The following is a 12,189-nucleotide window of genomic DNA, read 5'->3' as shown; positions in this document are numbered from 1 at the left end:
CATCTCTAAGGTGAATCCCTTGAGAGTTCTGATGACGAAACCATCATCTCTAAATTGCCGACTTGCAAAGTGGGCCATTCTCTTGTCACAATACGATATGCAATTCATGCCTCAAAAGGTGGTCAAAGGTCAAGCACTGGCAGACTTCTTAGCCGACCACCCAGTATCAGGAATGTCTAAGTTGTATGAAGAATTACCTGACGAAGTCGCTGAAGCTTGCGTCACCCAGGAAGCTACGCAAGTATGGAAGTTATTCTTCGACGGCACGTCTAGAGCAAACCCTCATGGAGCAATCACCGCAGGAGTAGGAGTAGTATTAATCTCTCCAAACGGTCACGTAACCCCAAGGGGATTTTCCCTAATCGAACCTTACACCAACAATGTAGCCGAGTATAATGCTCTGCTATTAGGAATGCAATTTGCTGAAGAACTTAATATTCAGCACCTCGAGGCTTACGGTGACTCTCAACTCATCGTTAATCAAGTCCGAGGGGAATACGAAGTACGTCATGAGGATTTGATCCCGTATTACTTCGCGGTGCTAGAGCAAGCTCAAAAGTTCGAAGGTTTCTTTATCGAATATGTATCACGAGCTCAGAATGCGTACGCAGATGCTTTAGCTTCCTTGGCAACTTCATTAGCATTGCCACCGGACGCTGAAACAATGATTCCAGTCACGGGACGCAAACTATACTTTTCCAAGATTCCTATGGAGGAAAATTCAGACAAAGCAACGACCGGAGAAGTCTGTACAACCTCTATGGAGTTCGAATCTAGGGATTGGCGATTCCCGTATATTGACTATGCCATATATGGCATTTTGCCCGATAACCCTAAGGAAGCGGCCTCTATCAAACGAAAGACCCTCCGATTCTATTATGATGCAGTATCTCAAGACCTGTATCGTAAGTCACATGATGGAGTTTTGCTTCGATGCCTCTCTCGGAAGGAAGCAAGAGAGACCCTCAAAGAAGCTCACGACGGAATGTGTGGAGCTCATCAGCCCGGAGCTAAATTAGGGGACCGCCTCCGACGAATCGACTATTATTAGCCAAAGATGTTCTCAGATGCAGTTGACTACGCTAAACGTTGTTACGCATGCCAGATTCATGGGGACTTTATCTACCAAGCACCGGGGAATTTACACCCCACATCGGCGTCCTGGCCCTTCGAAATGTGGGGTATGGATATCGTGGGACCGATTTCCCCTTCGACATCCAAGGGACACCGGTTCATTCTAGCTGTGACCGACTATTTCTCCAAATGGGCGGAGGCAATCCCGTTGAAAGAAGTCAAGACTTCAAATGTAATTAAGTTCATCAAGCATCATGTCATCTACCGTTTTGGAGTCCCGAGGCGAATAGTGCACGACAACGGAACACAATTCGTCAACTTTGGATTTCAGAGATTTTATGACAGATTCAGAATCCAAAGTGTCGCATCTACGGCATATTATCCGCCAGCGAATGGTCTTGCAGAAGCGTTCAACAAAACCATAGTGAAGCTTCTCAAAAAGTTTGTTTCCAAGAGCCGGCACGATTGGGATGAAAGACTCGGTGAATATCTGTGGGCTTACTGCACGACAGTAAGGACCCCTACAAGAGCTACACCCTTTTCTTTGGTATACGGCTGCGAGGCTGTATTACCATTGGAAATCCAGATCCCTTCTCTGAGAGTTGCTATTACAACTAGACTAACAGAAGAAGAAAAACATCAACGACGTCTGCAAGAACTTGAAGCCTTAGACGACAAACGACTTCAAGCTCAGCAGCAGATTGAGCTATATCAAGCCCGTATTTCCAAAGCCTATAACAAAAAGGTCAAGGAACGGATTTTCAAGAAAGGCGACTTAGTTTTGGCCAACAGACGACCCATGGTGATGACACACAAAACCAAAGGGAAGTTTAATCCTAAATGGGAAGGGCCCTTCGTAATAGAATCGGTCTATTCGAACGGAGCATATCGCCTCATCAATCAAAAAGGAGACAGGCTCATGATGCTAATTAATGGGAAGTTCCATAAGAGATATTTCCCGTAGATCATGTAGCCCCCTAAACCCCAGCTAAATCAGGCTGGGGTTGCCTATTTATAGCATAATTCTATCTTGTATTTCGTCATATTAACACTACACCTCTGACGATTGAAATTTTCTGGAATTATTCTAAATAATTAATAAAGAGAATTTCGATAGCATTTGCATTATTTTTTATTTTCCTGAATCAGATTTCAACAAAAGAGATGATGAAAGCCGAAATGATATCATTTTCATTCAATATTATTAATCTGGATATAAAATGAAGACAATCGAAATGAAAATGATATAAACTTATTCCCTCCGCTAAAAGCAATTCAAATCCTAAGCGTTGGGGCCCATCAGCCTAAAAGACTTGAGCTTAGACTTCAAAGCCAATATTTTCTCCTCACGAGCCTTTTTGACTTCTTCTGTTATCTTGTTTTTGAGCTCCTCTTCATTTGGTGCTGCTTCTGCAATCTCTCGCCTAATCTTATCGGCAGCCACAAGTTCATCGCAATACCCTTTGAAAAGCCCATCACAGTAAGTAGCTAACCCTTTCAGAACTTCCATATCACCAGCTAGCTGAGCATTTATCTGAGATAGCTCAACACCAGCACGAGTAAGTTCTGCTGCAGTATCCCGGAGACCCACGGCAAAATTGCCCATGTCCCCTTGTACTTGGAGATGTTCCCCACGCAGGTTGGCGATACGAGATTCTGTCTCAGACAGACTTTTCTGAAGAGCCTCTTGGTGTTGTGTTTTTAAAGCTTTGGCCTGAGAAAGAGCCTGATCCACTTCTGGCCCTATGTCATCGCGCTGCAGCATTGAAAGGAATTCCAATTCATATTCCAGAATAATAATGCTTTCGCAACAATTCTCGGTCCATATTGCATTCCCCTGGCCCCTAATCTTGGCGACACTCCAGCAGATGGGGTTGAAAAACCTTGAAACTCACGTCCCCGAGACTAACGACGTCGATAGTCATTTGCATCCAATGCTCTAATTGTGTGATGAGCTCTCTCAAAGTTTTCGAGCTTGGGGGTGGAGCAGTCGGATAAATAAAACAATTCGCGTAATCAGTGCTAGTGAAGGTGTGCGCAGCTTCAGATGGTAACTTTTCGGTCATATTTGGTACTGAGCCTGAGGTAGTCGGTTCCTGCTCATCTGTTATCGTTTCAAGATCGGGAGGAGCAGCTTGAGGTGCGACAGCCTCTTTGTTCTCGGGAAGTCCAACAGGTGCAGACTTCATCGCGTCCCCCATCAATTTAGCCCTCTTGGAGTTCTTGGCGGTGACAGGCTTTCTCTTGCGAGTTCTCCTGTCATATTCACCTTCTTCTGCCGCAGTAAGGGCCTTCTTACCCGATCTCAAAGAACGAAGTTCAGGAGTAGGGGTCTTTATAGGAATTCCCTCAGCCGCCTTATCTTCAGGAGAATCCGCAGTTGGCAACCCTTCTTCAGTCCCTGCATGAACCTCTTCCCCAGAAGGCTCAATGGTAGACAACTCCTGTGAGGCTTCAACTGTTCCGGCCGCCTCTTGTTCACAGGAAAGATACTCCTCTATTCATGGTAAACGACTCTTGGTAGAATGACTTCTCGATTTATACAATTCCCGAATCTCGCTTATGCATGAAGTATGAATATCGTATTCTGGGATTCGAGAAACTTCATCAAACCAGTCGCGAAAGTCCGCAACGGTAGAACAGCCAGGCGATGAATTGGGTAAGGTAAAGTGTGCATGAGTCCCTTCGGCAGAGAAGAAGAACCACGCACGAGCCCCTTCGTACAGATTCCTGATTTGGGCCAATGCCGGATTAGGATTACCGACATAAAGTTGATCATATCCGACTTTTCTAGCGAATCTAGAAGGTGTGTAAGGCTCAATGATACACTTCTCCCTCAAGCGGTATACCAGATAGCCTAATCTGATCATGAGAAGCCATCTGAAAGTGCCCTCCTCTAATGAAGACGAACCCTCGAAAAGAATGTCTGAAAAGCTGGCATTCTCTTCATCAGCTCCGTCAAAATTAGGGGCACAACAGAAAATTTTATAATTGTCTCCCCGAGACAAAAACTGTCGAGCCCTGACTATATAAGAATTAGTCCACGTGGCCGACTCCAACCTCTGTACAAAGGGAACATAAGCATCATCACCCTCAGATACTCCCGTCATCAATGAAGGACAATGCAATACGAACCAGGCCACCAAATACGTATACGGCATTGGTACACGTGGTGGAGAAGCCTTCTTAACCTTCTTCCCAGCAACCTTAACGCCCAGGGCTCCGAGAAGTTCGGAGGTCAACATCCGTAAGCCGCTCTGCATGCAGCTTACCATAGCAGTGAGAAGACTCACAAGTCTCCCATGCACTAGCAAAACAGCTGGGTACACAACCTCAGCTAATATTGCCTCTACTGGTTTTGATGGTACTACGCACCATTTTAACTAAATCATGAAGAAGCCTGCAAGAAGAGCCGTGTCAGAAATAGGAACTGTGGCTTGGTGGTGGAAACTCTCAAAGTCAACACCAGCCTCAAAGTCATCCTCTACAAGCTCTGTCTTGTAAGTAGCGCTGGAAGCTTTAATTCGGGTTTTAGCATCCTTAAGAGAAATGGCTGCAACACGAGATACAGCTATGTCTTTCAGGTTCAAGTTCTGAAAGAGGTATTCCGCCCATGCGGTATGCATAATCCCCCCTCCGCGTATTCCGATGACTTGAGCACATATATGGAAGTGGCACATCAGCTCCCAGAAAGTAGAATAGACTTCTGGATGCGCCGCCCTCAACAGGGAAAGCTCCTCGGTGGTAGGGATGAATTCTTCGTATGGCATTTTACCCAACGGCAACCCCGATACCGCTTGCATCTCGTGTAGAGCAAAACCCAATTCCCCTATGGGTGTGAAAAATGTGCAGCTGTCCGGGTTATATTTCTCCAATATAGCGAAGAAATTGTGATGGCTTTGCACAACCCCCCGTCGAGTAGCTAGCACGGGAATTGTGAGACCTGATTGAGCGAGTGACTCCTTAAGCTCCTCAAGAACGAAGTCAACCATATGGGTCCACCAACCTTCTTCTCCGGAACAAACCCATCCTGGGGACCTGAACATTTGGGTAAAGAATTCACCCTGAGCCGCAATGAACTGACGAATGAAGACATTCGCTGGACGCGGCATCTCCGAAACGAGATCCTTCTTCTCGAATAAGCCGGGTCTCAACCCCTTGAGTTGTCCCCCGATTTGGGTACGAGTTCGCCGACCAGATCCAAGTGACACATTCTCTTTCTCCTTGACTATGTCAAAAGTCAAACCCCGGCGACAGCTCATATTCAAAAAGTAGGAGATCGAATACATCCTCTTCATGTTGGGGAGGAATAAGAAGCGATTATCAACTCTCCGCAGCAACTTTGAGTCCTCTACATGTATAAGATGGTCATCGATTGCTATACGATCTCCGAATATGAATGCTGGTTTGGGAAACTGAGCACGACCGATAGGGGTCTCCATGTCCAAGTCAGTGATTAAAATTCTGAGAGTAGAGCATCGGGGAAATTTAATCATGTCCGTTCTCTCCGAATCAGGAAAAGTGCACAGTGGAATTCTGCCCTGAAGACTGAAGGCTTCATTTGCGTCAGGACCGCCGATATATCCAAAATGTTGCTCTTGTGAAAGGGGCACGTTTGGGAAAAGCACTGTACAATCAAAAAGGCAGAGATTAGCAGCTAAAAACGAGCTGTTGATGTAAATACAGAATTTGAAAAACGCGAAGGTCGAGCCTCGTGTCAGAAATCTCAAACACGAGAGTCAAACCTCGTGTTGAAAAATCTAAACGCGAGAGTCGAGATCCACAGAGAATCCCAACTTCACGTTTTCATAGAACAGAAACAAGTCATCTTCCTCGTTATCAAGAACCCATCTAGGTTTTTCAGAGAACTTGCCAAGACAAGTTATTTCGGTCAACACTTACCACGACAGGGAGGCCCCTGTAACGGTGACGGTGACGGCGATGTTCCCGCAGGAACAAGAACAGCGTCGGCGTCCTCAGCCGACGATGTTTCGGAAGTCGCTCCAGCGACTTTCTTGGGACTAGAACCCACTCTTCGCGACGCCATCGACATGATCGATCAGAGGAAGCATCGTTGATCAAAGGAGACGAAGTTCGTCGGAGATTTCGTCGAGACCAAACGAGAGTTCTCGTTCTTGGAAATAGCCAAAAGTGGAAAGAGTCGAATGACTCTTGACATGACCACTCAGGTCTATTTATAACAACCATCAAGCTGTTAAGATGGTTCGAGATTCTAAGAGAATCCCAACCGTTTTATATTTTAAAACGCAATCTTTCGTGTTTTTAGATAAAGTCAGTTAAGACTTTAATCTCAACGCGAAGTTCACACCCGCGTTCAAACGCTAGGCTAGTTAAGACTTTAATCTCAACGCGAAGTTCACACCCGCGTTCAAACGCTAGGCTCAGACCAGCGTTATGAAGGTTCTTAACCTCGCGTTTCGTACCTCAAACGCAAGAGTCACCTTAGCGTTGTAACTTTTCCAAATGAAGAATCTACCCTTGATACTTATCCTCTAAGTTCATGGATTCTTTCAACAAAGTGCTTTTAAAACTCTGTATCTCCTTAACTCATCAGGTTAATATTACACCTCAGATGGTCATCACCCCGACAGAGATTGAATTTAGTTATTATCACTACCGATATGACTACAATCACTCTGCGAAGGTTCATTTATCGATTCTCATCAATAGAACGATAAATCTCTAAAATCAACTTATCGATTCTCGTCAATAAAGCGATAAGCCCTCAAAATTGCCCTGATCGCAATATCTCAGATGTCACATTAATATCACACCTCTGATAAAATCAACTTATCGATTCTCGTCAATAGAGCGATAAGTCCTCAAAATTGCCCTGATCGCAATATCTCAGATGTCACGTTAATGTCACACCTCTGACAAAATCAACTTATCGATTCTCATCAATAGAACGATAAGTCCTCAAAATTGCCCTGATCGCAATATTTCAGCTGTCACGTTAAAATCACACCCCTGACAAAATCAACTTATCGATTCTCATCAATAGAACGATAAGTACTCAAAATTGCCCTGATCGCAATATTTCTCCTGTCACGTTAGAATCACACCTCTGGTAAAATCAACTTATCGATTCTCGTCAATAGATCGATAAGTCCTCAAAATTGCCCTGATTGCAATATTTCCTCTGCCAAGTTAAAAAGCTATACCTCTAGCACTTATAGACTTCTTTCAGTTTTCCAAACAAAAATTAACACAGAAAGAATTCTACTAGTCAGCCCCATTACGGGAAAATAATAAAATATTAATCCTCAGCAGTTTGAAACTTTTTGTAGTTATCTTAAACGATAATAAAGAGAGTTTTTCTGCACCAGAACCATTGTGGAGATATATTCTAAATCGGGAATACATCTTAGGTATTTCTCTTGATTTGTTGCTTAAAATCAAAACACGATAAATGCAAGAAACAATGAGGAATCAATATCACTTTTTATTCAAAAATCAAAAGAAAGTGATACAAGGCAAACTTGTTCTTGTTAAAAGAACATTACAAGTGCAAAATTCACTCATGCATCAAATCAAAAGAAATAAGTTGGGTCCTAACTTCATTTAGCTCTTCCTCGTGGGTGGTTCGCACCATGGCTTCAGCCTTTGCCCGGAGTTCTTCCTCACTGGGTGTGATGATAGCCGCTGCTTCATTCCTGGCTTGTTCCAAAGCTCAAGCCTACGTATGATATTCCAAAGCACCGGTAGCGCTTTGGGAGCTAAGAATATTGACAACATTTTCTTCTCGGGAAAGTTCAGCCTTTAATCGCAGGACTTCAGCCTCAGCTTCAACAAGTCTATCACGAAGCGAATTCATGGAAGTAGTCGAGCGTTCTAACTCTTCTTGCTTCCGAATATTACGCTCGCGAAGCTCCGTGATTTGACGTTCTCTTTCAGCCAAGTCCCGTTCTATCGCCTCCCGGCGAGCCACTTCTGCAACCTGAAGACTGGCCAAAGTGGACACGATCTCTGGCTGAAGCTCTCTGCGACCCAGGGCCTCAAAATGCTGCAATTGTTCTTCCAAACGAAGAATAATCTCAGAACAGCGCTCGAACCACGGAGTGTTTCCCCCACTTCTGACTCCGTTTAAGCCTGCTTCCAGAAGAGGTCGGAAGGAATTGAAAGTTCCCTGACCACTCACCACATATTCAATCACCATCTTTGCGAGGCTATTCAAATACACTAAGGAGATTTAAAGGAACTCAGGTACGCCCGCGAGACTTGAGGATGCTCCCAGAGCCATTGAAATTGGTGCAGGGGATCCGGGCGCTGAAGCTGCAGAAGCGGTAGAAACATTCAATTGTGATGGGCTCGAGGTCAAAGTCATCATTACCCTTGCCTGAGACGTGCTGGGCCTCGCCTCTGTTGGTGTAAGTGAGATCTTCATTAACGCGGTAGGTGAAGCAGCTACAGTGGACGAAGCAAGCAGAGGCTGCTCTTGCACAGGAGCTGACACCTGCACGACCTGCTGTTCAGGAGGAGGAGTTACAGTAGTAGCCCCGGGCAGTGTTGTCGGTGAAACAGCCACTGTGGATGAGCCAGGCAAGTGTTGCTCTTGTGGAGGAGCTGACACTTGCGCAGGATCCTGCTCTGAAGTAGTAGCAGCAGTAGTCCTGGTAGGAGGCGAACCTGCACGAAAAAAGGGTTGGAACACGAAAAGAACATGCGGAAGAATTCGAAGAAAACTAGGCTTACCGGAGATGTGAAAATGAGTATAACCAGATGCTTTATCGGATGGGACCTTGGGAGCATCATCAAAATGGTTATGTCATCCATAGAATTATGCTCTTCGTCCCCCGCGTCATCACCTGGCATGTTACCAACGTCAGCATCCTCATCATCTCTATCTTCGTCAGCTGCATCACCAATTGAGGAGCCTTCATAATCAACTCGCTCCTCATCATCCTGAGCAGCTGAAGGTTCAAGAAGATCTGTGCCAGCAGCTGGTTTATTCATAAGTCCTGTTGTAGGACTAGGAATTGAATTATTAGCTTGTGACATTAAGGCTGAAGGAGAAGGGGATGGATTCTCTTTGAGACCCCCTGGTTCTAATGCAGGAGACTTAGGAAGGTCCATCACTAGAGCAGATTCTGCATCTGCAACCATTAATTCACCCTCTTCATCTTGGGGGGGATGGTAAGAAGAAGCGTCGCTCGATAGGGCTGGGCCATGAGAACGAAGTCCAGTTCTATGTGGCAGGCCTGCAACAGAAGATTCATGTTGTTCTTCATCTTCAGCAGCTCTGATGGCATCAGCCATCAACTTAGATTTTTGTTGGCCTTTGGGGCTGATGGCATCAGCCATCAACTTAGATTTTTGTTGGCCTTTGGGGGGAGGGGAATCAACCAGCAACTTCTGACGGATCTGTTTATCATATTTTCCGGCTTCATCCGCTGAGAGTTTTCTTTTCCCAGCTGCTCTTGTCGTGGGGGGATCAACCGCTTGTTGCTCTTCCACTGGAATAGGCTCAGCTCTTGGGGGGATCAACCGCTTGTTGCTCTTCCACTGGAATAGGCTCAGCTCTTTGTTCCTCTTCCTGTCCAGCAGGCTGGTTCTCGATAGATAGAAATTCATCGATCCCTCTCAAACGAGATGTCTTTGACCCCCTTCTCGAAGCATACATATGCCTGATGTCCTTTAGGCAAGATGTATTCAAGTTGTAATTGGGAGTCTGAGAAGCGGCGAAATACCAATTACAGAAGCTTATGGAAGTGTAGGAGTTGGGTGTTTTGTGGGGAAGCCTGAAGATGGCCTTGGTACAACCTGCCACAGAATAATACCAAGCCCTGGCTCCTTCATATAAATTGCCCACAACTGAGAGTTGAGGACGAGGGTTCCCGACGTACAACTGATCATACCCAAATTGGCGAGTGAACCTATAGGGTTGGTAGGGCTCAATGAAACAGCTGGCGCCTTGCCGGAAGATCAAGTAGCCTGGCCTGATAGAGAGAAGACAATGGAAAACACCCCCGCTTAGCTGAGTGAATCCATTAAGACCTGCTGCGTCTTGATATTCCGCTCCGTAGACGCCGCCCTCAAAATCAGGGAAACAACGGAAGATATGGTAGTGGGTGTCTCGCGACAAGAGTTGGCGAATCCTAACCATATAACCTCCTTCCCATTTTGTAGATTCTAATCATTGCACAAATGGGGTAAATAAGTCTCCCGGGGGAGAGGCTGCACTCATTATGGGAGGGCAGTGAAGCATGTACCAAGCCATCAAATAGGTATATGGCAGTGGCACCCTGGGATTAGGAGTTTTGAAAACTTTGTGTCTTCCAGACTCCAGCTCGGTGACATCATTAAAATCCAAGGCCAATTCACGCAGCCCATTCTGCAAGCAACCCACCATGGCATTGAGGAGGCTTACAGGTCTCCCATGAGCCAAAAGAACAGCCGGGTATACCACTTCAACAGCGAGGGCATCAATCGGCCTGGTAGGAACGACGCAACGCTTGAGCCACAGTATCAAGAATCCAGCTAACAGCGCCGTGTCAGAAATCGGAATTAGAGCTTGATAATGGAAGCTCTCAAACTCCGTATGAGCTGGGAAAACATCTTCCTTGGCCTCATTGGTATAGTGGGAGGTAGCATCATCGATTCGGGCCTGAACCTCCTCCAAAGTGCTTGCAGGTAATCTGGTCACTGAGGCCATTGGTCAAGTTCTGGAATAAATATTCCGCCCAAGACACTTGTTTAATGCCGCTTCCTCGGGCCCCCGTCTGCTGCATGCAAATGTGGAAGTGACACATGACTTCCCAAAGAGTAGCATAAACTTCGGGGCTGGTCCTCTTTAAGATTTTAAGTTCCGCTGATCCCGGAACAAATTCTTCATACGGTAAATCCCCAAGAAGAAGACCTGAGACTTCATGCATCTCGTGGAGAGCGAAGCCTAACTCTCCCATGTGGGTGAAGAAAGTACAAGTCTCAGGATTATACTTCTCCAATATGGAGAAGAAATGAAAGTGGCTCTGGATAATCCTGAACTTAGTAGCCCGTACGGGAATCTACAATCCAGCTCGAGCAAGAGGGGCTTCCAATTCCTCCAAAACAAACTTGGTCATCCGGGTCCACCACCCCGTCACCGGAGAATGAACCCAGCCAAGAGTTCTAAATCCTTGCGCGGAAAATTCTCCTTTCTTTGCCAGAAATTTCTTGACAAAGGTGTTCGTCAGACTGGCCACTTTACCGACGGGATATTCCTTAGCGAATAAACCTGGCCGTAAAGCTGTCACCTGCCTGTTGTAACCAAGTGTGACCTGGCCGTAAAGCTGTCACCTGCCTGTTGTAACCAAGTGTGCGGACCCCTTGAAAAGTTAGGGTCCCAAGAATGACTCCATCCTGATCCTTAACCAAGGGTCCCAAGAATGACTCCATCCTGATCCTTAACCAGAGGCCAATCCATACGCCTTGGGATGGAAGCATACTGGAAGTAGGATATGGGGAACATGCTTTCCATATTGGGCAAAAAGAGGTTGCGGTCCCCAACTTTCCGCAGCCACTTGTAGTCCCCATCATAAGTAGCGCTGGTCTCGAAGTCAACAAAATCCCCGAAGAGGAATCCAGGTTTGACTATTGGCTTACGGCTCGGATTTTCAAGTCGGGCATCCGTGACCAATATCCTAAGGGTCTTAGGAGAAGCTTGGGTGATTAGTTCCACGCGGCTCTTTTCCTTAATTCGGAAAACTGGGAGTTCTTGGCGCAGGTTGAAGGTCATATTCGAATCCACACCACCTTCATGCCCAAAATGGTGGCGAAAAGGAAGAGGCTCGCTGGTATGACGCACTGCAAAATGAAGAAAAAAGTTAGACAACTTAAAAACAAAGCTCAGACGCGAAGGTCGAACCTCGCGTCGAAAATCTCAGACGCGAAGGTCGAACCTCGCCTCGAAAATCTCAGACGCAAAGATCGAACCTCGTGTCAAGAATTCAAGACGCGGAGGTCGAACCCCTCGTCAAAAATACTAAACGACGGAGTCCAGCCCCGCGTTATCGAAACGAGTTTCCTCGTTGATCCAAAGATCAAAACTTGTCAAAGCAAGTTTAATGACCACGAAGGCCGTACTCACCGCCGATCAGAGGAAGCTGGGACGAC

The 12,189-nt window shown here is 46.0% G+C and overlaps 1 protein-coding gene across 1 annotated transcript; it reads right to left on the bottom strand.

The window, feature by feature from the left end:
- Positions 8,288–9,669, bottom strand: LOC109845978. Its single transcript, XM_020415204.1, has 2 exons — positions 8,904–9,669; positions 8,288–8,724 (listed from the first exon to the last, which is right to left on the bottom strand). Exons 1-2 carry the CDS (start codon positions 9,667–9,669, stop codon positions 8,288–8,290), a joined length of 1,203 nt encoding a protein of 400 aa, XP_020270793.1.

This window comes from Asparagus officinalis, chromosome 6 (genome assembly GCF_001876935.1).
Source record: "Asparagus officinalis chromosome 6, Aspof.V1, whole genome shotgun sequence".
NCBI lineage: Eukaryota > Viridiplantae > Streptophyta > Magnoliopsida > Asparagales > Asparagaceae > Asparagus > Asparagus officinalis.
This window is presented reverse-complemented; position numbering and strand designations above follow the sequence as displayed.

Bases quoted from the DNA above. Each gene is read 5' to 3' on its own strand.
- LOC109845978 (XM_020415204.1), bottom strand. From the start codon at position 9,669: ATGAATTTCTATCTATCGAGAACCAGCCTGCTGGACAGGAAGAGGAAC. The intron at 8,725-8,903 runs GTGATGACGCGG...TTTTTCGTGCAG, and splicing joins TGACGTTGGTAACATGCCAG to GTTCGCCTCCTACCAGGACT.